Genomic DNA, 27,619 nt, shown 5'->3' with positions numbered 1-27,619 from the left:
TCGTTGTTGCACTAAGATTATGTCCCGTGAAGAAAAATCACCCAATGTAAAAACTCCAGAAAATGTCCAGCCATGGCCTGAGAAAGGCAAAGAACGAGCCAAGCAGCTTTGGTCTTTGCTCAGGTAAAACAATGGAAATGAAAATTAGTTCAGACGCTGTATTGTTTAATGTATGTCGTTGTGGTAAATTTGTGCCATGTACCTTGTTTTATGTCATTCATTATGCTATGTTTGTTTTGTGTTGCAGATAATGTTTACTTAAAACACAGTTAATAAAGGCTAGCAATCCCTAGAGCACCACAGTCGTAAAAAAATTTTCTTTTCTTAACTTTCTATTTATTTTTTAGGAATTCTGTTAAGCTTACCACAGATTTGGTAAAAAAGGCAGATGTTCAACCTTCAACAGTTAGTCATGGTGTGCATCATGTGCGCAAGATAAACCATGATGAAACAATTTTTGATGTGGTGTATAATCCAGCATCACAGGTCTGATTTTGTTAAATAATAATTTTACCATTTGTTTATGAAGTCTATATTTCATATCTGTGTATTTGCAACCCCTTCAGATGGTTAGGTTATTTCAACACTCCAATTATTGGTTGTTTATCAATTTAAAAGTTCATTTTAAATTGTATGAACTGATCACTGAATGTAATTTACAAGACTTTGTTGACTAAAAAATCACATATGCTTTTTATAGGAAATTGTCACATTGGATGATCATTTTATAAGAATATTTCACAATGATGGGCGTCGAAAGGACATTATTGATACTGGAGAAAGTCTTGAGAAACTTGTTTTTTGTGTAAATTCCAATCAATTTGTGGGTTTATCAAAATGTGAAGAGATGAAGGTTTGTTGCATAAAAATTAGGTATTATTATGTGTCTAATTTTGATGTGATGTGTTGCTTTTAGTTGTTCAACCCAGATTTCGAACTAGTTTCAACCGCAAAATGTCAACACAGGATAAATTGGTTAGTTTTATCTTTTATTATATATGCTTCTTATCTTTTAGAAATAATGCCTTTGTTGCAATTTAGAGCTTTTTTAATTTTTTAAAGCTTCGATGTTTTACATATATATTAGTGTTTAATTAAATTTGTTATTTGTTTAATTTTGTAATAAATAGTGTTATTTTATACAGCATGTTGTACAATGAAAGCACTTCTGAGGTTATAACAGCTGGACCAGGCAACATAACGGTAAGTAAAAAAAAACAGTGATAAACACCTTTCCTTTAAGTTAACAAAATTGATGCGTTAGTATTTAAAAAAGGTAATTTGTGTAGTACGACTCAACATATTTAAAAAAATATTAATATGAATGTAAGACTAGGGATGTTTTAACTATAATTTTTAGCTTAGCTTTTCTAAACAGTGTAACCCAAATAAATTTCATATATTTTTTTAGGACAATTTAACCTATACAAGATAGTTTCTTAATTTTCTTGTGACATTATAACTTATTGTGTTATTAATTAGGTTTTCAAAATGTTTTCTTTGACACAAAGTAAACTTGATTTTGTCATCTATTCTTGTAGACATGGTGCTTTCGATATGGGAATAAATACATGATACCCCACAAATCAGTAACTGATGGACTGACTTGCAGAGATGAGTTTGATAAAATGACATTGGAAAACACAGCAAGTCATTCTCAGCGGTGCTATGCTGTTTGTGGAACAGCAGTGGCTGTGAGAAAAACAATTAAAAATTAGTTATTTTCCAATATTATTTTAATTTATATTCTTAGGTTTTGACACTTATTTTCTACGGTATCTTTATTTTGCTTCCACAGGTATTTAATCTGCATAATGCTGTACTATTATCTTATCAAAAAGACCTACATGTGCGCAACATAACAAGGTATGGTGTCTAAAAGTATTTAGTGGAAAAACATCCATACTTTATATTATTTGTTCATATGAATGAATAATAATAAAAGGCCATATTTTAATTTAGTATTTTGTTTTTCAATCCATTGAAATACATTGTGACTGGGTCAAGAGATGGATCCATTAAATTGTGGGATGAGTACTTTGGAATTAAACTGGTGTTTGTTGGCCACCATGGCCCAGTTACTTCATTAAATCTATATCCACAGGTTTGTACTTACTTACTTACTTAAATAACACTTTTATAATACTAACAGTTTTTTAACCAAATATTATATCAAGCTTAATTTCAGTACCTCTTGTGGCGAATAGCTTTAAAATATTCTGTTAAAATTAATGTGTGTTTTACTAGGGACCTTTTATCATGTCAAGTTCTCAGGACTGCAGCATTAGGGTTTGGAGCTTGGAAACATGTGATGAAGTGGATTTGTAAGTAATAAATTCAAAAGATATGTCATTGAACAGTTAGCACACCATTATTTGACTTAAAATGTTTTATTAGGAATACCATGCTATTGCTTCAGTTTCAAAGAAAATGCAACAAAATTATATGCTGCTTCAATTAGGACTAATCAATGTTTTAACTTTAGTGGGTTTTCATAAAGGGGGACTTTTTATTTTCCAAAGATTGTTTAATTAGAGAACTTCACTTGAATAAAAGTGCATTTGTTTCTTAGAATTAAAATGGATGACCCAATCCTTGGCCTGGGGTCAACGCCTCGACATTCCACTTTGTTTTCGTATACCAGCTATTCAGTGGATTTGTGGACTATCACACATGTTCATCAAATATTTACAAGCATTGGGTAAGTAGGAAGATTGACAACACATCTTGTTTTAAATTAAAAGTATTGTTTGTTTTTATCAGAAATCCTGTACAGAAGATTAAAGCTACTTTATATGCACAGGTAAGCAAATTCTTTTTAAAAATAACTGATAAAAATAAATCCTAAAATAGAACTGGTTGTCAATAAATACCTTTTTAAAAAGTTTTAAAATATATCATTGAAAAAAATTAAAATTATTGTATGTATACAAATTATTCCATATTTTGTCTCTCAAGCTTGTAAATCGAGTGCTCTGCTTAAATGAGGATGGAATGGTTCAACTTATTTCTCCAGTAGACGGCTCTGTTCTAACAACATTGCCCCCACCAGCAAATCAATCTTTAGTAGTTCCAGCTATTGACTATAGCAAGAGCCGGTCTCCAAGAAGTTCTACAACGCCACCTGACAAGAAGTTTATACTGGATGCTGTTTACTGTTTGCCCCTGGAAACAATTTTTGCTGCATACTTCGGCGGAGTTCTTATCAAGGCATCCTCCATTAGTAACCCTGCAAGGGTTATTAACACATGGACCTTTAATAAAGGTATAGATGTTCTGGAAACTATTTTACTCTTTAAGTTTGAACCTGTTTGTGAATTTTTATATTATAACTGTTTTTTGTTTTTTTTCGAGTTTCTAAACTATTTTTGTCACTCAAATATCATAGTACTTTCAATTAAAAAAAATAGTACAGCAATTGTGTTATACATTTGAAGTTACAACTTTAAAACCTCTAGTTTGGAATTCAAAACCGGGTGCATTGATATTAAGTGGTATTGAATTTTAGGTTCGGACCCATGTTGTCTCTGCATGTATGAATACATTCTCAACATTGTTGAACTAAAAGCAAAATGGAAGGAAATAAAAGAGTCCAAAGTACCAATAAAACCTAGAAAAACAAGGATCCCCCAGTAAGACTAGATGTTTAAGTATTCACTGTAAATGTTGCTAAGAGATTCCTGTTTTTTTCTAGTAATATTTTAAATGATCATTTAAAAAAAGGCAGAAACACAAGTAGGTTAACAATTATAAAACTTAAATATTCAAACCCTCCTTTCACTAACCAAGGTATGGCAATAAACTGCTCTTGCTAGCTGGATGTAGTGATGGATATATTGCAAGTTTAGACATGGACACTGGAAAGGTTCTTTACAAAACTGAAGCCCATGGTGCCAAAGGTGTTATCGGCTTACTGGCCAATGTTCGTGATGACCAAGTTATAAGTGCTGGCCAAGGTAATACAACTTAATAAGTATGTATGCACATGTAAGTTTGCTAATGGGCTTAGCCCCTGCAGAAGTCGAATTGTATATTGCCCCTTATCAACTAAACAAAATACATTTTTTTAGAACAAAACAAATAATGTTATAACAATGGTAACACAAATATGAACAACCAGTGGAGTGTTACACGTGTTCCATGGAACTTATAAAGATTTAAGCCATAAGATCTTTCCCCAACTTATCTACTAAACAACCAAATTTTTTTATGTCCTGTTGAACACATGCAACTGGCAGTTATCTAAGCTCAATAATAAGAGGTTCATTCAATTACAACCATTTATTACAGATAATGTCGTTAAAATTTGGCGAATTTTTCCCAACACAAAGGAATCAATGGGTTTACTGATGTCGTTCTACTGTGCACATACACCCCGTCACATGACGATCTGTGGAAGTAAACTTGCGGTTGCTTTTCAACAGCTTGCGACTGCCACCTACACAATGGTTATCTACGATCTGCATTCTAAAAGTACGTGTGAACTTCTCATGCATTTATAGAAATATATAAGTTACCTAAGGTGGGTTAGTCATGTATTATTTGTATACGGTTGGTTAATTGTAGCAATGTTTAAGTGTTGTACTGCAATTGCGTCACGATCAACACTAAAAAAGCACTACAAAGCAAGCTGTCTTCATAAGCTATGACCAAAGTAATTAAGCCATTTCTCGATATTGTATCCATCGGGATGCTTTTAATGTAGGTTATTTACCAATTGCAAAGATTTTAATAAATCTAATGTAAGTATAATTATAAAAAAAAGTCAGATATGTTTTTTAACAGAGAGATCGGATCACAGTCCTGACAATGATCACACAGATGAGCTCACAGGCCTCGCTTGCTGTCCTCGACTCAAACTCTTTGCTTCATCTAGCAGAGACGGGACAGTCCGAGTATGGGACGATGACAACCATCTTGTCAGGTAACCAATAAAAATTCTTTTCAATAGATATTGTGTCTCTCATAGCTAATAGGGGTGCATTAAATTCTCAGTAGGCTACATAGCATTGAAAGTTTATGTATAACCTACATGTGTGAAGAGGAACATCCATCTTATAGACATTCGTTTTACTTCAGCAATGTTATGATTTCATTAATTCTTGAAGTCGCTAACGTTACTTACTGGTATTTGCTTTTGTCCTATTGAAAAAATCGTTATACCCCTAGTAGTTGTAGCCACAAAATATCGTCCCTAACGCTCAACCAAATGCTCAGGATCTTAAAAATCAACGACGAGCCGCTCAGCCTGGACTTCTGTAATCAGAAAGGCGACATTTTAATCGGGCTTGGCAAGAACGTGCACCGGGTCGACCACGCCGACTACCTGCCCCGCATCTACATCTTCAAGATGGTTTGCATGCAGTTCGTAGATGCCGAAGCAGAGCAACCGCTACCTTTCAACCAGAAGCTCCTTGCGCAATGCGACGAAAAGGTGGTGAGAAGGATCATGGCCGCCAAATCATCTTTCATGAGGCGAGTACAGTTCCGTGTCAGCGAACTTACTTTACAGGGAATATATATTTCGCCTAAACTGTCATCGTCAGATACTTTATTCGAATGACAAAATTTCTGATCCTGGTTTTTAGGTTTTTAAACATTAGGTTTTATTTGTTTAAATACGCGTTAGCGGAACAGTGATCGACAAACAGAAACCTGATGCCAATGGTTTTGGATTCCATAGAGATGCGCCCTTTTATACTTTCAAGGATTTTCAGTAATGGCCAAAGGTTAAGATACCAATGCGAAAGTTTGTGTTCGGATTCACAAACCGCTTTAGTCGAGTGACTGTTAGTTGCGTGCCTTTTAAATTCCTGCCCAAGGGAAGAAGTTATTTGAAAAATAATTGAAGTACAAGTCAAGTATTTTGTAAACAATAGAATAATTAGGCTTTTTAAAAATAGTAACTTTAGTGCACTTTGGTCAAGTCATTACCAAGGACAATCTAATGAATACCGTGGGCATTGCTAAAAACAAATACATGCAGTGGCAGAAAATGGATTTGTATATCACTTTTAAACCCGTATGGTCGCTTAAGTTTTTAAGTAATTTATTGAAATTGTAGAAGACGAATGCCAGTAGTGGTGCAAAGTTTATATTTTGTCTGGCATGTTTAACGGCAACAAAATTCGTCTGATTTAATTGTAATAACTGAAAAAAGCAAACAGCATATACAATGACTGTTTGGTGGCAATTGTGATTTGAAATGAAAATTTTGTGTGATACTAATGTCTACTCTAAAACTCTAAAACGATACTGATTGACGAAAGATTTTTGCTTCATTTTCCAGCAATTACATTTTGTGGCGGATTCCTTCCCGTAAACCGTAACCGGGATGATCATTTCAAATAAAACAGCACTATATTGAACTCACAGCGCGTTTATTTGAAAGTCAAACACGCAGGCCTGCCGCCTGATTTACCGAATTTGGTTTAGTATCGATTCTACGGCTCGTTTTTATTTTAATGTTCCTCTGTCGAACCTGCAGAATGGACTACGAGTGGGATCCGATGTCCCCGGAGGAGCAGCAGAAGCTCTCCGATGAAAGGCTTGGAAGGATGGGCGAGTACGCTCTTCTCTCGCAGCGGGAGTCCGACATGGCCAGGATCCGCGACGGCGAGGTGAAGCCGAAACGCGCCTCGCGTCAGCCGAGCAAACGCACCGAGTCGATCGCCTTCAAGAAATACATGGCGCTCTTCTGGGACAGGCCGAAGAAAATGCACGTGAGATCGCATTTCTTTGGTTTTCTCATGTTGCACCGATTGGGTTCGGCAACTCCCGTCTACTTGTTCTGGTCCCTTCGTTAATGCTCGTATTTACTCTGTAAATATCTCAACGCTTTTAAGCCTTAATGAAAAAACATTCAAACATAGCTGAGATGTAGCCCTTCGAAGCTGCTTTTTGACCAACGACTACGGCTTACGTATAATTAGTACACCGAAAGCCATCGCAGACTCACCGAGTCTGTTGATCTATGATGCAAGCAGGGCAGACTAGAAAAGCAACTAGCCTGCAGTGAGGTTCGAACTCACGACCTCCGGTCAAGCCGGGACCGTCGCTCTACCAACTGAGCTATGCAGCCTCAGAAGGGAACGAGTCGAGAAACAACTGTTGGTAGAGCGACGGTCCCGGCTTGACCGGAGGTCGTGAGTTCGAACCGCACTGCAGGCTGGTTGTTTTTCTAGTCTGTCCTGCTTGCATTATAGATCAACAGACACTGTGAGTCTGCGATGACTTTCGGTGTACCGCTTTTAAGCCTGTGATTTATTCTGCTTGCCTAATTTATTTACTCTGGTATATTTTTCCTTCTTTCTCGTAGTTTTGTCATTGTTGATTTGTACCAGACGTGCTGTCCATCTCATACCACGTTCACCAAGCCTTGCGAGATTAATGTTGAGTTGGTTTTGCACACTAGGCTAGCGACGTTTTTGTTAGTTTAAAATTTACAAGAATTATTGCATATATACAAAATGCATACTATACATTTGTTGTGTTGTTAGTGCTGTATTTTAGACAATGCCTTTGTAATAAAGCGCCTTTGAAATAGTATTTTTAAACCACGGCACACCTGGCATGCTCTCGCGGCACACCGGTTTGGGACCACTTCTCAAACATAATGGCCACCAAACTTTTCCATTTGTTTACCCATAACACCGTAGGCCAATGTTGCAACAAAACAAAGTGGCTAGTTTCCCTGGTAATATAAAAGAGTGAACTTTTTGCGCCCTTAACAATATTGTATTGTAGTAAATAACATATCGTTGCCAAAAGCTATGCCTTGCATATAGCTTTGCATATAACTTTTTTGTTGTTTAACTTAGATCGCCGATGAAGACGATTTCGATCCAGATCCTCATCCCGCCAGGGAACCAAGTAGGCTATTCAACTTTTTATCGATGGATTGTGGATGTATTGACCTCTACAAATTGTCGTATTTTAGTCACTCGTAGAATATTCTTCCTTGCTCCTTTAGTGAACCAAGAACGTGTGTTGTTCCATGTTTTAAAGTTAATTTTTACGCAGAAATCCACTGCAATTTGCGAACACAACACGATAATAAAATGCCACTCTCTTTCTTCATGCTGTTTGTATTTACGCAATGCATAAACGATCAAGTGCAGTATTCAATAATTTATTTTTAAGCTCCACAAGAATGGCTTCCAGAGAGGAAAATTGGCTTCTTTCCTCCTATCGATGCCGCCAGACCGGTTCAGCAGATTTTGGAGGAAGATGGTTTGGAGAAAGAAAAGGTGTGTATGTTCGTTTCATCAGCTGTCGAAAGGTTTAATGGTTTATCAACTCACATTCCTTTGCAAACAGGTTCAGTGTGGTTGTGAAATAGAGTCAGGCTGTACAACGTAACGATAAACGATATAAACTTGCTAGTCCGAAATTGCATTTCGAATTCATGTACAAACCATCACGTTTTTACCTTGTTTTACCCAACAGCACCTCACTGATTCGGGCCCTGACTACAATCCCAAGGGCAAGTACATTGTCAATCCATGTGGATTTATCCCGAACTCGATTTTAGTCAAATTGCTGTGGCCCCAAAGCGAAGTAAAGAAACTAGCCGAGGACATCTGGAAACCTCCCACCCTTTCTGACGAGCAACTTCAGATGATAGCGGACATGGAGAAAAAGGCGAAAGAGGTTCGTCGTTTAATTTAAGCAAGTTATCGAACAAAACTACTTATAAGAATAATACATCCTAACCTGATCAGTCGATCAATTAAGGATATTCATGCAAGGCAGGCTAATTGATCGACTGATTCGGTTACTCTGTGGAAAACTTACGGTGTACTATAATATGTAAGGTCTTATCGTTGACCAAACAACCCTTCAGAAGGACTTGATAACAGTTGTTGTACAATGTACAATGTATGTGGATTCGTATTTAAAGAGTAATACATGTTATTGTGCTTAAAGTCAAAATAAGAAACAAACCTACTTCAACTATTAGCCAGTAAAACTATTAGATACCGGTAGTCAGGGGCGCCCGCAGAAAATTTTCCAGGGGGGGGCAATCAGGGGCGTATCCAGCAGTATGGCAGAATGCTGGCGACTTGGCGACTATGTCGGCCGAAGAATCAGCCAAAAAAACGAAGAAATTGGTGCAAAAAAAATTTGAAATTTACAAAATACCTTGTGGTTGTTTCCACACATATTTAATCACATCTATTTTACAATTGGCAGAAATTAATTTTGTTTGTCATTTTGAAAAAAAATTACGGTAGTGTGAAGCACGTTGTTTAGTGAGAAAAAGCCAGTGTAAGGCTAATAGATTGTTTATTATTTTAAAAAGTACACACTTTTGATCATACAATTGTTACGTGTTGGCAGTTTTACTTTGAATTGGCAAGTACTTCCATATTGAGTTGATTTCCTGTATATTGAGTTGAATTCCCCATTCGTGCTAAATGTACAGGTATAACATTCGCATCGGCATTTTAAGGATGTACCAGGCTATGCTTCTCCCCGTAAGGCCTAAAGTATATATTTGGTTGTTTAATTACGCAAATGCCAAAAATTTTCGCGCTGCGCGCGAACTTTAGCCTTGTTTTGCTAGGTTTATGTGTCTTTCTTTTCAACAAATCTATCCCAAAGGTAATATGCATATTATGGGGCATGTTGCACTGTGACTGTAACAATTTCTATTAAATTTTTTATAAATATTATTATTTCGAACAATATAAATTGAAAATTTATCCAAAGAATATTTTTTCGTGCTTTTCAATCTGGTTTTGAGCAGCACGTTTTCACACAAGTTTGCCTGAAAACAGCTATCTATGGAACACTTTTAAAGCAAGAAAAGCAGACATGTACGTACACCCCCAGGCCCCAAGTTGTACCTTCACATGTCCCTTATGTATTTGGTAATGACTTAATGTCACAAAAAATTTTGTGCCTTCGGCGCTTTTGTTGTCTAATTTACTTATTAATAGCCTTGTTTATCGCCAAAACATGGCAAGGTTCATGCATTCCTTAGGGCTTAGGCGAACACATCATTTAAGTTTAGGGGCGCGACCAAAAACCGAAGAATTTTCGCCAAAAATGCTTGTCGCCAGAAGGCTGGCAAGATTCTGCCAGCCTGGTATCCAGAAGGTTTTGCATTTGCAACTTAGGGAATTCCCCTATTTTCCGTCTAACGTTAATGAATAATGACGTCATAAAATAGTGACCGTATGACGTCAAAAAATGGTGATAGCAATACGTCATAAAAAACTAATCAAAAACAGCCGCAAAGCAAACACGTGCGTCGTTAACCTTCCTGCCAGACGCCAAATGCAAAACAAATTAGTGTGCAATCGTTAACTTCAGGCGAAAATATAAACCAAGACCGTGAAATATGTGTAATTAATTGTGGTAGAATCTTAATTCGGCTACCAGCAGCGTAGTTTCCTAAGTTCCCCCTTCTCTACAAACGGAACTAGCGCTAAATTACAAGCACGCCTTTCGTCACCTGCAATACTAAAAGAAAATCGTTTTTCCCGGGTGTTATTATGCCACGATTAGTGCAACATCTGCGCCGAGCTGTGTGCCAAGCTAAAATTACAAGCTGCGGTTGAGGAAAATAAGTTGTCTCCATTGCACACTTAGCACGTGATCTTAGAATACGCTTAAAAAGCATAATTTTGCGTTGACTATCTAGTACAGGGTTTCCCAAACTGTGGTCCGCGGACCATTGGTGGTCCGCGACGACTGCACAAGTGGTCCGTGACGATATGACAAGAAATAAAAAAGTCACGCATATACGTTGTACTGTACGTACCCTTTCAAAGAAAATTGCCGCAGTTATTCACAACTTAATGATTTCGGAAGCTTTTGCTATCCGCATCGCAAACCTTACTTGTGATGCCTTCGTTCTAGTCAAAAAAAAGTTGTTTACGAAAAATTCTCGTATTTCTCGTCTATGACGTAATAATATATTCTTATCTCCATTCGGAATTGGCTGTTTTGTTGAGATCATTCCAACTATTTGCCTACGCAAAAGTCAGTGAAACAAAGCAGAAAGAAGCAATCGCGTCCGTCCCATTGATGTTGTCAGTTTTGTAAATAAATGAAATTCGGTTTTATTTATTTTTTTGCTTTGTATTGCGGTCCGCGAAAAAACAAATTCACAAATTGTGGTCCGTGGTCCAACAAAGTTTGGGAAACCCTGATCTAGTAGTATCTATGCATGAAAATAGAGACTTTGAAACGCGCACGACAGTCACCATTATATGTGCTTCTGAGAATCTGTTCTTTTTTTATCTGTTTTAAACAAATGCCGATGCTACACCAACAACGAATATTAGCGCAAAGAGCGAACAACAAGGGACATTAACTGCGCCAAACTCGAAGTTTCAAAAAATAGTTTTGAAAAAAAGAAAAAAGTTTAACTTAGCATTGTCAATTGTCGAATACACACTTAGCGAATAACGAAAGAGCAAAACTATCCGGGGTTTACGGTCGACCAAGCAAAAGACGAAAAACGGCGTTTTGCGTTCGATTTTGGTTTCGCATTAGAATAAGACGCGTTGCCCTACTACTTAAAACGCACGCCGCTTCGAACAGTTTGTTAAACCATGACAAAAACTAATAAAAAACGATAATATCACTTGCAAGTAGGGGGATAAGAGCCAAGAGCCCCCCCCCCCCCCCCAAACCCCTGGATAAACCACTGGGGACAATTTTAACCTTCATTAGTAATTCATATTACACTTACGAATAATACTAATATTAGTATTTTAAAATTGTCAGGGGGGGGGGGGGCAAGTGCGGTATACGAGCTCAGATTTCAAGCAATTAACAGTGACTGTTTACTGTTTAGTCAACCTTATGATAGTATAGATGTCCAATTATGTTTTTCTTGCCTAATATCTTTAGCAGAGCGAGTTTTGTGTACCCAACAACATTTAACGACGACAAAATATTGTTTAGCCAAGTGTTGTCTGCAATAGTTGAACTTCAAAATACAGTATTCGAGTCCGATGTGTGTAGGTCTGCAGGTGCCTTGTAAGTTTCAGGCGTTAGGACAGTAATAAGAACTATCTGATTTACTTTGCAGGAAGACAGTTTTACCAAGGAAGTCAGAATAGTAACTCCAGTTGTATCTCGTGGAATCGTTAGCGACATAGTAAGCCTCATGTATTTGAGTTTTAGCAGATATGGTATTAAATGTTATCAAGTTAAAATAAAGAGCCTATTTTATCTGTAGTCAGGTTGGTAAACAACATTCTAAATAAATATAACTGCAAACAGACTGTTTCAACAGTAAGTCCAGACAGATTTTCTTTAAGTGATAGAACATTATTTATTTTATTCCAAATTTCCTCGAAAAAATGTTAAATACTTGATAGCCAAACTGAAATATTTCCCCGTCTTTACACATAGCAACTTCAAGCGGAACCCGAATTCGAAGATGAGGAAGATGACGTTCTTTTTCTTGATTCTGAATCGGAATCAGTCGACGAATTTGACTACAGCGAGTCGATCGACCCGTCAGGTTGGTTGTTGACAGTGTCGCGCATTATGGTAATATGGTAGATGTTTCAACACATCTCCTAAAAATGCCTGTACATATGTTTTTCTTCAATTGTGCGAACTGTTTCACAAGGGCACTTGTAATCCACCGAACGCATTAAACTTAACTCGTTTCGAAGAAAAATGACCACTGATCGGTAACAACCGTGAGATGGCTAACTTGAGTTTAATTTAAGAACGTTTTCGATCAGAATTTGCTCCACCCTCATACCTAGCATGACAGAATATATTAGATTTTACAAAAAAAATGAAGATTTTAAAACACCTTCACCTTCCTCAGCCGGCAAGCCGGGCGTGGCGAAACGCAAGGCAAGCATTGCCAAGAAGTCCAAGAGAAAGATTGAGAAGAAGCCCTCTGCTCTTATGGAGAAAATGAGAAGCGCAATGAAGACCCCTTCTCCGCCTCCTAAGGAGCCAACTCCACCACCTACCCCACCTCCAGCCCCGGGTAGATCCAAAAGTTCTAATTTTATTATGCCATTAAAGCTTGCTAAAATTCGATGTAGTATCTAGTGGTCGATGCTATTGGACGTTAGAAATATTTAAATTAGGTTTTTTATTTTTATTTTGCTTTATTTAGTAACTTCCGATATTTATTTCGTTAAGCAATGTACTAATACATTAATTCGAATATTGATTTTTTCAAGTTAGTATCTAGTGGTCAATGCTATTAGACATTAGAAATATTTAAATTATTTTTATTTTTCTAATTTTTTGCTTTATTTAGTAACTGCCGAAATTTATTTCGTTAAGCAATTTACTAATACATTTATCCGAAAATTTTCATTATTGTGACAGAGCCAAAAGTCAAAGCACCAACCCGACCCACCAAGCCGCTCGTCAAATTTGTGACGCGGCCTCCTCCGCCAAAAGCCCCGACACCCCCTGCTCCGACGCCCCCACCCCCTACACCTCCCCCGCCGACGCCGCCCCCTAATTACTTGACCCAATTCCAGGGCTTGACCTGGTATGAACGACACAAGGATTACATCAACCAGGTACGCTTGTTAACGAGCTAGAAATACAAAAGTTATGGAAGAGGTTGGAGCAACCGTATAAGTTGTACCGAAGTCGAACTGATTTAAAACAGACCTAAGCGATTTTGGATGTTTCCTTGCTCTGTTCATTTTCCACTTTCTATACGTTAAAAGTTTAGCTATTTGACAACAGTTTTCAACAATCATGCCAATACATATATACTGGGTCCACTTTTCGCTCTACGTCTTTTGTTCGCTTTTTTGCCTGGTAATCATATAGAAGTCCACACTATTAGAGTGGCCACCAGTGTTTTGCAATTAAAAGTTTCAGATTGATACCTTTATACTTTCTGCTGTGAACCAAAAGTATGTGAAACTATTTAACATGCATTGAACATACTTGCCTTTGTAGCGTCTTACCAAGCCGTACACGGTTTCACAATTCTTCAAAGTTATTTGTGATGTTATGGGAATTTCTATCGACTGGATGCACAGAATGGGCATCGCTGATGCTTTACTGTTACTGTGGCAACAAGAAGACTTGAGAGAAAGTCGCCACTTGGTGGCGGTACTCGGCTCCATTCTTAACGCATCAATTCCCCCGAGTCCGTTGGTAAGTGTTTTTTTTGTGTATTTATCGCTAACTTTAAAAACGGTCTTTGGTATACTTTACATTGTATATTTAAATGTACGACAATGCGAATTTAGGGTCAGCATTGCCTCCAAAAGGTTTAAATTGGAAACCATCCAACATTGGATTTGTTTCTTTTGTTTATTGACACTGCGTCCACTGATCGTTTATGGTACTGTTTTAGTAGGACACGTGTGAACGTTTTAAACAAAATCGCATTAAAATTCATTTCAATTTTATATTGCTTTTAAACCGTCATTGTATTGCTCTCCGAGCACTAAACATGGCAAATACTGCTTTAGTCGCCAAATAAATGCAATTGTTTTGTTTTTAAAGGACTCGGACCAGGTGCTGTTCCTCCGATCAGCTGTCAAGCTTTATCAAACCGTCAACGGCGGATCGCATGAGTTCCTTATCGAATTGCTTACGCAGTATCTGCAGGGAGACCAGGTTTACAAGAACTTCGTCAGGAACACACTCATCGATCTTGGCTTGCACGTGTGTAATTCTAGATTTCCCATATCTATTAGTTCTCTTAGCTAAACACCTATCTTGTTAAATGTTATTGTGTAACCAGCAACGGATTTAACGTTATATTGTTTTAGAAAGAGTTGTTATGCTTTGATCTTTTCACCTATTCAGACATTACAATTATTTTTTCAACTTTTTTAGGACCCCCATGTTTACTTAAGCAAGGAGCTTGATTCTTGGGAGATTTGGAACCTTGACGACACTAAACCCCTTAAGGCCCAGCTAAGAGAAATGGTAGAAAGGTGGTTTGCTGATTGGCGTATGAGATTTCAGGTATACACTCGTTATGTATATTTTATTTATAAATTTCAACTGTCTTGCACGAAAATCCTTATTCGATTAAGTCATTTAAAGTTTCGTTATCGTTGATCAAAACATGAGTTCAAAAGGGCTAAATCACAGTTCTTGTTACGCCTGTGTCTTTATCTTTTCAACTGAATTTTCAATTCCGTAATTAGTAAATAAGGTGTTTTTAGAAACTTTACGCTATCCTGCAAAGCCTAAATGTTTTTAACCAAACTTCGCCAATTGTAAGTTTATTTCGTCAGCGTATATGCTTTACCATTTTTCAGCAGGAGGTAGATCATTAAGCATTTCAACTTCGGTTTTCTGTTTTTCGTTTATTAGAATCATCTGGAACAAACAATCGAACAGTTGCGACGGGGAGATATAAAGGGTAAGATCAGGCGATCTGGTCAAAGCAAAACGTCAGAGGGAAAGAGGGTGAAATTTGCCGTGCAACCAACAGAAGCGTCGCTTCAGAATATCACCCCTATCGAGGTGTGTTTATTGGGTCACAACCTATAATTAGGTGTATATTGGACAGTGGTGTAAGCGCAATACCCAGGGCCGGATTAAGGTTTTCGTGGACCTGGGGCTGTATGGTAGTCAGAGGCCTATTGGTCTATTTTCATTTTGTTTATTGTTTCAATCACAATTCATAGGCGTAGCCAGGGGGGCGCAAGGGCCATGTCCCCCCAAAATTTATAAACATTTTATTCCTAATAATTTGTTTTGTAGCATTTATGAGCAGTACCACAACAGTCGATCACAGACATGTCACACCTTCAATTGTCATGCACTGTTACGTCATAAACGATGTAGTTATTATTAGGTTTGCTATACATCAGTGCAGTTTTACTACTTTTAATCAGTTTTTGCTCTTTGAATGGTTTGTGAGTATTGCGTTAACACTAAGTCAGCTGCTGCTCGAAACGGTTTGCTAGCATTGTTATTTGTGTTCGTTACGGCAGTTAATACACTGGTAAAAGCTAAACAAAAAAGTTCAAACTTTTTGGCGGCCCGAAAAAAATTTTTGGCTGGCTACGCCACTACCACAATTACCATAAAATAACATTGCTTTATTCACTTATCAAACAGATCCAATTACCGTGTTTTTCCAGCTGTTTATAACGTCATCGCTGTATATTTTTTCTCCAAAATCTCGATTTTTATACAAAAGTAGAGCTAAGGAATGCAACCTACTTAGACTAACGCATCTGATTCTTTACTCTTTAAGGACTGAAAATAGGCGTTTGCCTGAACAATTAGTAATCATCAAACGCAGATACATTCTTAAAACAACAGATAGCTCATTTTCATTAATAAATATAAACGTTTTAGCTTTTTTGCTACTTTTGACGTTAAAATGGTGGTATTTTAGCGCTGTAAAAAATAAGTCATCTCTTTAGGCAGTGATTTTTCCAGTTCATCTGGGTAATACTAAAGCAAGGTTTCAGCACTTTCTCTAATGGTTTAGACGTGGTATCTAAAATCAGTCCAACTTTAATACTACATCACATTCTTACATGTTTTTTGTAAATTATTTGAACGTATAGGCTACCAATGTTTGCAATACCTTTTGCTGACACAGCACCGCAATTATTGTTCGAAACATTCACGAAATTTAGATATTGTGACAATCTGGCTGAGCAAATGTACTATCTTCAAACAAGTAAATGTAGCTCGTTGTGATTTGTTTTAGCATATAGTCTTCTCATAGTAGCTTCATTTTGTGAAATAACAAACACGCACTGACGCCAAAAGCTAGTCGTCTTATAAAATCCTCAAAATAAATATGATGGATATTTATTTAAACCAGGGGTCGGCAATCTAGGGCCCGCGGGCCGGATCTTGCCCGACCATGAAAATCATCCGGTCCGCGACCTGTTTTTACAAGCTGGACACAAGGTCATCCCCATTTTAACTAACTATGTATAAAATACTTGAAAGCCACGCGTTTTATAAAGTGATTTATTACGGCCCGCCGAGAACTTAAGTTTGCTGCATGGCACCAATGGCGATAACACTAGATTTTAGCTTTACAGTTATTTTACAAAGATAACGTCGGTTGGTCCTATTATATTGTTAGTGATGGGCCTATTTTTTGTGGTGGGCCTGGGGCTGCAGCCCCCTCAGCCCCCGCCTTAATCCGCCACTGGCAATACATATAGCATGATATACAATATTTGGCTATTCGGTTACCTTTGTATTTGGTATGTTAAAGCTTAATAAGTAGTTGTGTGTGTTTAACATACGGTATTTCGGAAGCATAAAAGGAAGGATTTATTTGTAATTGTCAGTATTAATCTAGTAAACATGTGATATCTCAAAAAAATAAAATCTCTTCCGAGCACATTTCGAAATTTCTAACGCTCTCGAGTTTTGCTTCCTTATGGCAGGCGACTGGTAATATTTTAAATTTCATTCGTTGTCAAATACCTATAGAGGTAGGCTACGTTACATTAATTAATAAGCCCGAAAAAATCTATTACTAAGTCCCCCCCAAAAAAATATTAAATAATCGAATGTTGCTTCTTATCTCAGATTGGTTTATCCCTAAAAAAAGTGCTGAGTGTTTTTTACATATCTGTATGTCATACGCCGTTCCAAGGGATTTTACTGAGATACAAACTATTCAATAAGCGAAACTTGATTTAGATGAAATCACATCTTTTCCTTGTAACAATGTTAAAAGTCTGAATCTGCGGTTCCTCTCGTACTGAGCAGATTTACTACCGCAACAACACACCATCAGTAGGGTAAAACTCACCTGACTCACGACGGTCTAAATGTTAAAAATGTTAAAAGTCAATTTCGTATGGCAAGGATGGAAACTTTCCAGAAAAAATATTAGCTCGCTTTTTTACGAGGGTATTCTTCCGATGTTTCAGGTGGTCAACTATTTCTGCGAACTCACCCTCGAAGAAGAGATGGAGCGGGTCAGGTTGGCCAACGTGAAACCCGAACCGACCAAGAACACCGTCCTGGTTCTGCCAAAGATCGAAGGACCACACGTACGGGTTAATTTAATTCGCTCCTATTTTCACATAAGATACGCGTGGAAATATTTGAAGGGTTTATTAAATAGCGTTTTACACTTTCTGTTCCCTTCATCGCCTTACCCACCATGGCCATTGGCTATCGTTTTTACTTAAACTACCTAGAGTCCACAGTTGCCAAGGCCTTAATATAATTGAATCATTTTCAGAAACTACAAAATTGAACCGTTTTCTTTTAATTTCTATTTAATTAAACAGATAGTAGTGTCAAATACATTGTTTACAATTGTATTGTGTATATTTTATGGCTGATCAGAAAATCTAAACATACCAGCTGTCTTCGATAATAATGCGCTAAACGGTCAGCCTAATCGGATCGTACATGGTAAAGGCATATGCCACACAAACGTGTGATTAGGCAAATTTTGTTTTTAAGTACAAAAACAATAAAATTGGCAGAACTATAAAGTGAGTGGCAACTGTTTCAGGCTATTGTTCGTTTGGGAGAGATGCACACCGCAAGGAGAATGCGCAAGCGTCAAGAACTCGCGTTCGAGTATCGTGTCGATCCGTTGGTTCGCCCCTACCCAGACCTGATGGCGAGTTTCACCAACAAGCTAAACCTTCCTCTGTCCAGAGTGCCACTCAACCCGTTTCCCTGCGACATTGACCAGTAAGTTGAGGGCTATTTTCAGCGTAGGCCTGCTTGGGTGTTATGTTGCTGTCGAAAGAATAAATGTCTGTGCAGATGACTGGTTTTTAAAAGTCGTTACGCGAAAGAATCATCAGGATTGATATTTGGTAGTATGTATATACATTGCTTTCGTTTACAGCAGGCAAAAAACTTTTCTTTTTGAAAATCTAGTATCATTTTTACGATATACTTTATTAAAAAGATATATACTGTCGTAAACTATAATATGAGGCTTTTTTCTGTTTTAAGCTTACCGCCAAAGCCACAAAATATCAATATTATGCCAAACTAACACTTCACTTTAAATACACATAGGTTTAACCGTTCAATTAAAGTATCCGATCAAGTATTAGTAAAAAGCAAATTCAAGATTTTGAATGCGTTTTGGCTTTTAAAACAAAAAGCATGTTGTTTGCCTAGGTTTGACGACAGCACTGGCCTATATCAATCTGTTCTCATCACCTTGCGTTCTAACTCCCACCAGAAGTATTTCATTCCAGAGAAGTCCTTCGTTCACATGGCCTACTGACACAAGGAACTTCAAATTTGTTTTCCTGTACATAACATGACGCAATCATTTTTCACTGTGTACGTGACGAAGGCACTTTTATATATATTTTATATAAACATTGCAATGACAATAAATAGTCAACACAGGCACTGATACTTCACCGGGCGAAAAATAAAAGTAATCAAACAATAGAAAGTAAATATTCAACCACTACAAAAGGTAATTTGTGATTCAAATGGAACTATGTATTGCTTTGGGCTTTCGAAATAGGCGCTACAATGATCCCGTTTGCTTTTTTATGTGAGACTTGTGTTATATGGCTTGCACAAAATAAAATAGTTTTTTTATAGGAAAAATTTACATTGCGCCACTTTTAGTGTCATAGAAATCTGTCGCAGACGATTGAGAAAAGCAACAAACAAAGTTTCGATAAAAAGGTGTTGTGAAGATAAGGCGCTAAAAATGTCACGACAAAAGAACACAATGTTAAGAGAACGTAAAAAATAGTCATTGCATAGGAAAATTGTTTCATAATTCAAAGTAGTTTACACCCATAATTAGAAAAGCGATAAAAGAAAGTTCAGTAAAAAAGTGTTTGGGCGATAAGCGCTGAAAATACCGACACCACAAACCAACAATGTTAAAAAGAATAATAAGAACAGTGATTGCATAGGAAATTAAAACATAGGATTCCTTCGGGAGAAAGCATTTGTTTGCATAGTAGTTTTTTGCAGTAAATTTCATCTGTAAACGTATGAAAAAAGTTGTAAGGCAACTGACTTTGAAAAAATATAATTCAACTCAGGAGTGAAAGTAGAATAACTGTCTTACCGGAACTCATGAATTTTTTTAGGCTGACGTCACAAAGTTACGTCATAACGGGACGTCGAAAAAAAATAACTTAAGTTTTTGTTCAACTAAAAGCTTAGTTAAAATACATTTATCCTAGCGAGATGGCCTGGTAAAAAAAAACACTTTTTATAGCGGTACGGCGTACCTGCGAAAATTATTTCACCGGAACGACGTTCCATACCGGCTGGCTTTCACCACTGGTTTAATTTAAATATTTCAACTAAAACCCTCTGTTCAAAAAACGGGTTTTGATTTAAATTTGTATACAAACTTACCAGATAGAAACTGGGATTGTTCCTGTTCCTCCAACTAAACGAAGGGACGGTTATTTCAGGTGTTCCGTCTTCATGGGCGTACAAGCAGGCGTCGTGAATGTGGCCACTTATCACAAGCCTCGGTTTAAGTAGCTTTAATATCTGCAAGAATATGTAGGAATAACAGTCTTATGTTCCCACTTTTTATTTTTTGTTTATCAACTGACCCGACCATGGCCCGCGGTGTTTCGTTGCGATAGCTTAGTACAGGGGTCCTTAATTAAGGGGATTCTCAACTAAATTTTCAGTTCACAAGAGGGGAGAATTTCATATTTATATACTTATCTATATCATCATGATTAATTGAATTGTTTATCGCCAGGGTGTATAAACACTGTGCAAAATCTAGTTGTCTATGTCAAATTTGTTTTCATATAAATATAATTTCAGTACAAGCACCACTGTTCAGTTTACTGCCCAATTGTCGTTTCGTCCAAAGCAGGAGTGCAAAAAGGCATCGATTTACCCCTCAAAATATTCTGAAACACATTATTTTTTAATTTTTCGACAACGTCAATAGCTAAACGTTAAAAATAAGCGCGCTCTATGTAATCACAGACTAGCATCATGTAAAATTAGACTCGTTCATACAGGTAGTGGTCAATGGCCCTCACAACCAGAACGTTTTGCCAAAATCATGTTGATCAGTCTAATTATTATATGTGCAATTTTTCATCTAACGGGACACGTTTACTTATAAAAAAATATTTCAAACAAACGATCATTTAAACAAAATTAAAGGGGGGACTTTTGGCCAGTTAGCACATTACATTTGCACATTGTTGCAAATTAATAGCAAAGCTTACTTAAAAACAGAACAGATCTATACAGTGACGAGAGTAAGCTGGAACGGCGTTCCGATAAAATAATTGCTGCTTAAACTTGGTAAAATAGTTCACCACGCCCTCCCGTCATTTACTATAACGTATTTATACTAAAATTTCAGTTGCACATTTGTGCACGACATTGAACAATAAACGAAGGTTTCTCAAGGTGACTTGTTTTAAACGTCCCGTTGTAACATAACTTTGTGACATTCTCGTTGAAAATATTTATGCGTTTCAATTGCCTCGTTTGACATATTTGCGACCTTATACCACCAGGCCTTACTATTATGTAACATTGCGGTTTGTGGTCGTTGTGTTAGGAAAAACGTGTGCGTAAATTACATTTAATAAAATACAGTTCAGGTAATTGGATTACTAATAATAACTAATTAGGCATTCTATATAAAAGCTATTTGAAATTCCGTTATTACAGTTTCTCAATTTAAACATATTATGTAGTTTGAATCTACCTCAGTTGATGCACTCTTAGACAACACATCAAAGTTTTCAACATATTTGTATATTTTTTCTTTGGGAGTTGAATCAACTTCATTGCAGAGTTCATCAGATTCCCTGTACAGTGGAAAATGCTACAAACAGAAAATTTTGTAATGCTTTACAACGATAATAATGCAACAAATCTAAAATTTATTTAATCAGAATTTCCTGTTGAACAACAAAATCTGCCTAAATCCGAATAGTGAACACAAACGATTCTGGTTGCACATAAATAATAAAGAATAGACTAAGAACAGAATTAAGTAAACCGAACATCAGTTTGTTTGGATGTTATAATATGATAAATATATTTCGCTACTAAAAGCATCATTAGTATCTTAATTCATATATTTTAAAATGAATTTCTTTCGAATTAAGATACTTATTTGGACGCATTAATAAGATAATAAATTTCACAAATACATGAAATACCATGTAAACGTATTTTATTGTTATTACGTTGAGGACGGCTAAATGGGGATTTATTTCAAACCTGCAATTTTCGTAAGGCTTTGAAAGTTTTTAGGCGAAACCATTTTGAGTCATAAAAGTAAAACAAAGTCTAAACATAAATGAGTTGCCTTACGCCCTAAACATCTAAATAGCTGCAAAAGGAAAACCCGAATGGGTCTTTTTTGCCCTCACCTGTTAAAGGGAAACACTTTTACTTGTGTCAATATTTTATTACCTCAACAAATCAAAATATTTACTTAAAATGGTAATTTTATTACCTGCAATAAAATCGGTCTGGAACTGGAAATGTTATAAATTGAAGATCGGCATTCCCTCGAGGCGGATTGGTTAGTCTGAAACATACAAAACAGTTCTTTACTGTTTATCAGATATTTAACTTTAAGAACCGCAGACATTACCTTTGCACAGTTTAGTATCTTGTAAGCTTCCTTCAGCTGTTGTTTTGTTGAACTACACATAAAGCAGGAGTCCCCAGTGAATCCCATTGAATTGATAATAACAAAGTTTATCCCAAATATAGACATGACATCAACATTTTTGCGACGAAAAACTCGAAAAAACCTAAAAATATCAATCATTTTAGCTTTTTAACTGAAAGTTACCCTGGGAGCCCTGGGAGCCGGTAAACTTTGGCACCCAGTATGCTCTAAAGCAGTGGTTCCCAAACTGTGGTGAGTGTTTCAGGTGGTACGCGACTAACTTCAGCATACGTATCAATTTCTAAAACATTCAACTTTTTAAACTTTCAGATTGGGTAATTTGCCGTGCTGCATTTTAGTTACCTTTAACTTGAGGTTTTGCATGTTAATGACGTAACACTTATCTTGTTCAAGATAATTAAACGCTAATTGTTAGCTGGTTTAATATATATGTAGTAATAAACTAATAGTGAGCAGTGTAGTATTGTCGTATGTATTGACCAGCTGGTGAAGAAAAAACAACTATCGCATTGTACCTTGGGTTTTGTTTAATTTATGGCTTCTTTGTCTTCCTGGTATGGGGTTTGGTAAAGTTTAATTCTGCTTACATGCTCATTTTCTTTTGTATAATATGCTAAAATAGTTAAAGTTTGAGATATTCTGGTAAGGTGTAACTTAGGTGGTACATCAACACTGTACAAAAGCTCAAAATGGTACACGAGAAAAAAAGTTTGGGAATCACTGCTCTAAAGTATGTAGTTCATTATTTGTGGCTAGTTCAGAACTGTAAAAGAGTTGATCACAAAAAAACATATGCTAGTGTATATGTAAATATATGCATATATATACACTGTACAAATAATATACATAAATACTTTTAATTCATTGGTTTTTGTAATGTAATAATTGTGGGCAGTACTTGGGCCTTATTTCAATAAGGTTGTACTCCTTCATCTTGTTCAAATTAGAATTGAAAACATGATGCATGTAGGACAGGGGTTCTTTAACTGAGGTTATGGAATCCTTGAGGTTTTTTTAAATCATTTTTTTTAAGAAAAAGTAATCCATTTTTTTTAAAGAAAACAGTTTAATTAAAAATAAAACGGTTTTGCACTGAACGTATTTTCACAGTCACATTTTTGGACCGAAATCAGCAGATACATGAAGACTACTTGTATTTTGACATCATTTTTTCAATTTTTTGCCACACGAAAATCAAAAAAAAAATTATAGGTCCGCGGTAAACAAAGTTTAAGAACGCCTGATGTAAGAGGAGGTAAGCAACATACATAACTCAAGTCCTAGAACCAATTTTAAACACAACTGTGATTTGAGGAGCTAAAATGTTTACTGTATTGCAGCTATATTCTTTGTGGGGGCATCAATGGTGAAGAAATACACTAACCAAACAATCATAATAAAGCTGTATGTCTGATTTTTCTAGTATCAACGGTGTTACATCAGGTTTTCGCATAGGTAATATTGTTGTTATATATATGATTCTATTAATTTATTAAACAAATTGTATGTGCGATTCACCTCAAATTAACATTTTATATATATATATATATATATATATATATCAATCTAAATTAAAATTATTTACAAACAAAAAAACTAACCTTGCTAATTTATTTTTAGTAACATCATAATGGAAGCCAATATCATGATTTCCAACCACCACATGGACTGCAATATTTTTGGGTGTCGCAAACACCTGTTTTGAATCACGGACATAACGATTCCATTGTTCAGCAGTGGCCCATTTCCCTTCATCAAATATGTCTCCCATTATAAAAACAACATCTGGCTTGTGCACATGTAATGCTGCTTGGTAGGACCTTTGCATTTGCGATTCCCTATCACATAAATTGTTTTTTAAATTAACACTACTTCGTTATCCATACATTCAATATATTAATTTCCATAAAACTGAAATTGTTGTATTCAATAGTTTAAACAAACTTTATAACTACTTACCTTCTAAGTTTGTCAAACCAAAAGCCATGTAACTCGCCAAGCAAATGTGGGTCAGATAACACCATTACCCTGTAAAATGATTTAATAACTTTACACTAAAAGCCAAATCATAACAGGGTCAAATTATTTAAATCCATGTAGGGTCATTTTTAACAACAATATTGATTTGACCATATTTTTTTATTACAAATATTTTCGTTGGTGATCAAAACATAGGAATATAATATGCTTACTGCTTATACTAACTTTAAAGGTTTGTGTTGACTTGCAGTCACCGTGATGTCTTCCTTTAAATGTTTTGTTTCCGGCCAACTGCATTTCCATGTCACAAAATAATAAATAAAATACTCATTGAAAAGAAAAATGCCAGCAACACTTATAGTTAAAACAAGTACAGCTTTCAGTAACTTTAAATTCCTCAAAGGTTTTATCATCTCAAGTTGTTGCCCTTAAAATTTATTTAAAAAAGAAAGTATGTTTTACATCATCTTGATTAAGACGTTTCGATACGAGCTTGTATCATCTTCAGTTAATGAAGCTTGTATCAAAACGTCTTAATCAAGATGATGTCGATCTACTTAACATTTTTGGCCTTGCAATTTATTATCAAGCTACATTACCGATCCGTGCATAGTGTACCAAAGTATGTTTTCATATTTACAACACATTTTGTCAACATATTGTGGGTTTTGACCTCAATGGAAAAATATTTATTGCAAATGAACAAACAAGAATCTGTACTTACGATACATTCAATAAATTTACCTCCGAATGTGCGCGATCTGAACTCCACAATGAACAGTATAATATGTACATGCTGATTTTCACATAAATTGCCATCACTAAAATACTTTATACCGGATGGCTGTAATTTTTCATGACAAACGCTTAAAACATGATACAAAAAAGGAAATTCTAAACAATTGACAAAGCGCTTCCAGCAACATGCTGACAATTTGATAAATACCAACAGGCTGGCAGTGCAACCGGCCAGACTGTTTCAATATAATAACCTCAGGTTGAACCCGGTCATATGGAGCAAGGCACTACAATAGCTACCTTGCTTTTTGAATAAGAGTAGTATTTAATATAGGATTATCTTTTTTTAATATAGGATTATGAGAAGTTTTTACATAATGCCTTTCAAAAGTTGAAGCCATCGTCAGTAGGTTTAACTGCACACTACAAGTCTACAACTGAAGTTGTATTCCTTGATTATTTTTAGAAGTTGAGTAGAATCTTTAGTAAAACATGGCTTTGTTGCAATAATATTAAAAGAATGGTATTCACATTTGTGAAACAAAGTCTTCTGCTGCATATGAGTAATCAGCAGCAACATGAACGGGTACAATTCTATATCTTTTTATGTTGTTAGATAAGGTCTTAAGTAGTAATTCGGGCAGTTTGTGTTTTTCATTGTGATACAAAGTAAAATGTTCAAGCTTATAATACTCTAAAGAAGAAATTAATTGGGTTGCCAGGCACATCTTGATTGGGCCAAATAGATAAAGTGCAGCCGTTCTAAGTTTGGTATACTGAAGTTCAGATTGGTTATTATTCATGAATGTAAAAATTTCGGCATTCACATTGTGAACCAAATCATGCTGTCCCTGGTTTTTACAGTCTCCATAAATAGAAATTTCCTTTGGTTGAAGTTTTTTAAACATACACAAACAAAATAGTTCTTGAACTTTGCTGGTGTGAAATAACAAATTTTCTACAATTAAACAATCTAGACCTGGATTAGTGGTATTTGCATCTGAATGCATATCACGGCAATATTGGGGAATTCCACTATGAAGTTCACAATCAGCAAGTTGCAGTTCGCCAAATGGTATACCACGAAAAAAGAAGGAGGAATGGATTGCAGATGCCAGTGCAGACATTCCAGCACATGTGAAACTAATATTAACTAAACACAATTTATTAAGTTTGGAGAAGGGATGAGTCATTAACAGTTCTGTTTCCTTAATTATTTCCACAGTGACAGGATGTTCAGTGGAAGACAGAGCTTGGGGTTTTGACAGCATTAAAGCCTTTAGGGCTAACCATTTGCTCAATTGCGGCTTTCGTTGTAAGCCATCAAGTTCCAAAACTAATTCACTAACATCATGTTTGCCTTTTGCCTCCTGAACAAATTGTTCAGATAGATTTGTGGTAAAGTTTTCATATATGTTGTCGGTTTCTACTGATTGACTACAATCACCCTTTCCACCTAATGCTTCATCCCACATGTCAGCATCTTGAGAGAGCTTTCGCTTTCTTATAGAGTTAATTTTCATTCCAGAACAAATGTTTAACAGTTCAGAAACCGAAACAACAGAATTTTGGTTGCAAAAAACAACTCGCTTTACACTGGAATCCATAAGAAGGTTTTTAAACACACTGCAATAATCTTTAAATAGTTTCCAAGATTTTAGTCGGCGATTTAGCATCAGTTCAATTGATGTACAATTTTTTTTCAATTTAATGAGTTTACTATTTGAATGAAATAATTCAATATGTCTTGGATGTAATACCAAACATGTAATTTTGCCAGCCAAAAGTGCTAGCCATGAAAAAATGTCCAAATCGTGTTTGTTTTTTTGTAGTGCATTATGCAAGAGAAAAGCAGGGGCAGCCATACATTGTTTTGTCTTTGTGTACATTGCAATGTCCAAAGCTTCTTGAAACAAACCATTCAACAAAACTTCTTTTGGGTGTTGTTCACCTACTTCTGTAAAAGATTTAGCGCAACTTGGCAAAAAAGGGTCAAGAGATATTTTTGATCGCTTGCTGAAGACAGCATGTCTACAACTACATTGATTAACCAAATGCTTCCAAAAGACTGCAAAGTCAAAATGCCCAAGATATTCCTCCAAGTCCAGAATTGTATTCAGTGGAAGACATGACAGTAGTGATGAGATTACCTTGGGTGGCCATTCATATTTGAACAAAATCACCTTAAAGTTAAATTGCTGCCAATTTTTACTGATGCATTTTGAAGTTATATATGTCAACCTGTTTACATGTGAAACTCCAGCAAACATTACAAGCAACATTAAACAAATATCACTTCATCTGTAAAGCAAATGCTCTTTAACATATTTATTGATTAAGCTTAGG

General features: G+C 36.1%; 2 protein-coding genes across 2 annotated transcripts; one reads left to right on the top strand and one right to left on the bottom strand.

The window, feature by feature from the left end:
• LOC146160973 (WD repeat-containing protein 97-like) lies at positions 1 to 19,470 on the top strand. Its single transcript, XM_083383948.1, has 31 exons — positions 1 to 123; positions 348 to 486; positions 701 to 853; positions 917 to 975; positions 1,146 to 1,203; positions 1,542 to 1,694; positions 1,799 to 1,866; positions 1,963 to 2,104; positions 2,248 to 2,324; positions 2,573 to 2,701; positions 2,764 to 2,803; positions 2,959 to 3,265; positions 3,509 to 3,632; positions 3,790 to 3,956; positions 4,291 to 4,473; positions 4,786 to 4,924; positions 5,218 to 5,475; positions 6,488 to 6,722; positions 7,821 to 7,872; positions 8,143 to 8,249; positions 8,449 to 8,652; positions 12,376 to 12,487; positions 12,806 to 12,973; positions 13,324 to 13,523; positions 13,915 to 14,115; positions 14,470 to 14,631; positions 14,806 to 14,937; positions 15,292 to 15,444; positions 17,838 to 17,960; positions 18,434 to 18,618; positions 19,060 to 19,470. The coding sequence occupies exons 1-31, from the start codon at positions 20 to 22 to the stop codon at positions 19,166 to 19,168; spliced, it is 4,443 nt and encodes a 1,480-aa protein (XP_083240074.1). The 5' UTR covers positions 1 to 19; the 3' UTR covers positions 19,169 to 19,470.
• On the bottom strand, positions 19,228 to 27,619 carry LOC146160972 (metallophosphoesterase 1-like). Its single transcript, XM_083383949.1, has 8 exons — positions 24,761 to 27,619; positions 24,515 to 24,583; positions 24,157 to 24,393; positions 22,514 to 22,676; positions 22,373 to 22,447; positions 21,614 to 21,733; positions 20,278 to 20,418; positions 19,228 to 19,894 (listed from the first exon to the last, which is right to left on the bottom strand). Exons 1-8 carry the CDS (start codon positions 24,946 to 24,948, stop codon positions 19,679 to 19,681), a joined length of 1,209 nt encoding a protein of 402 aa, XP_083240075.1. The 5' UTR covers positions 24,949 to 27,619; the 3' UTR covers positions 19,228 to 19,678.

The sequence above is a fragment of the Ascidiella aspersa genome, chromosome 3, assembly GCF_963924565.1.
Source record: "Ascidiella aspersa chromosome 3, kaAscAspe10.2, whole genome shotgun sequence".
In the NCBI taxonomy this organism is placed as follows: Eukaryota; Metazoa; Chordata; class Ascidiacea; order Phlebobranchia; family Ascidiidae; genus Ascidiella; species Ascidiella aspersa.
Note: the sequence above shows the minus strand (reverse complement) of the source record. Positions and strands in the feature narration are given on the sequence as shown.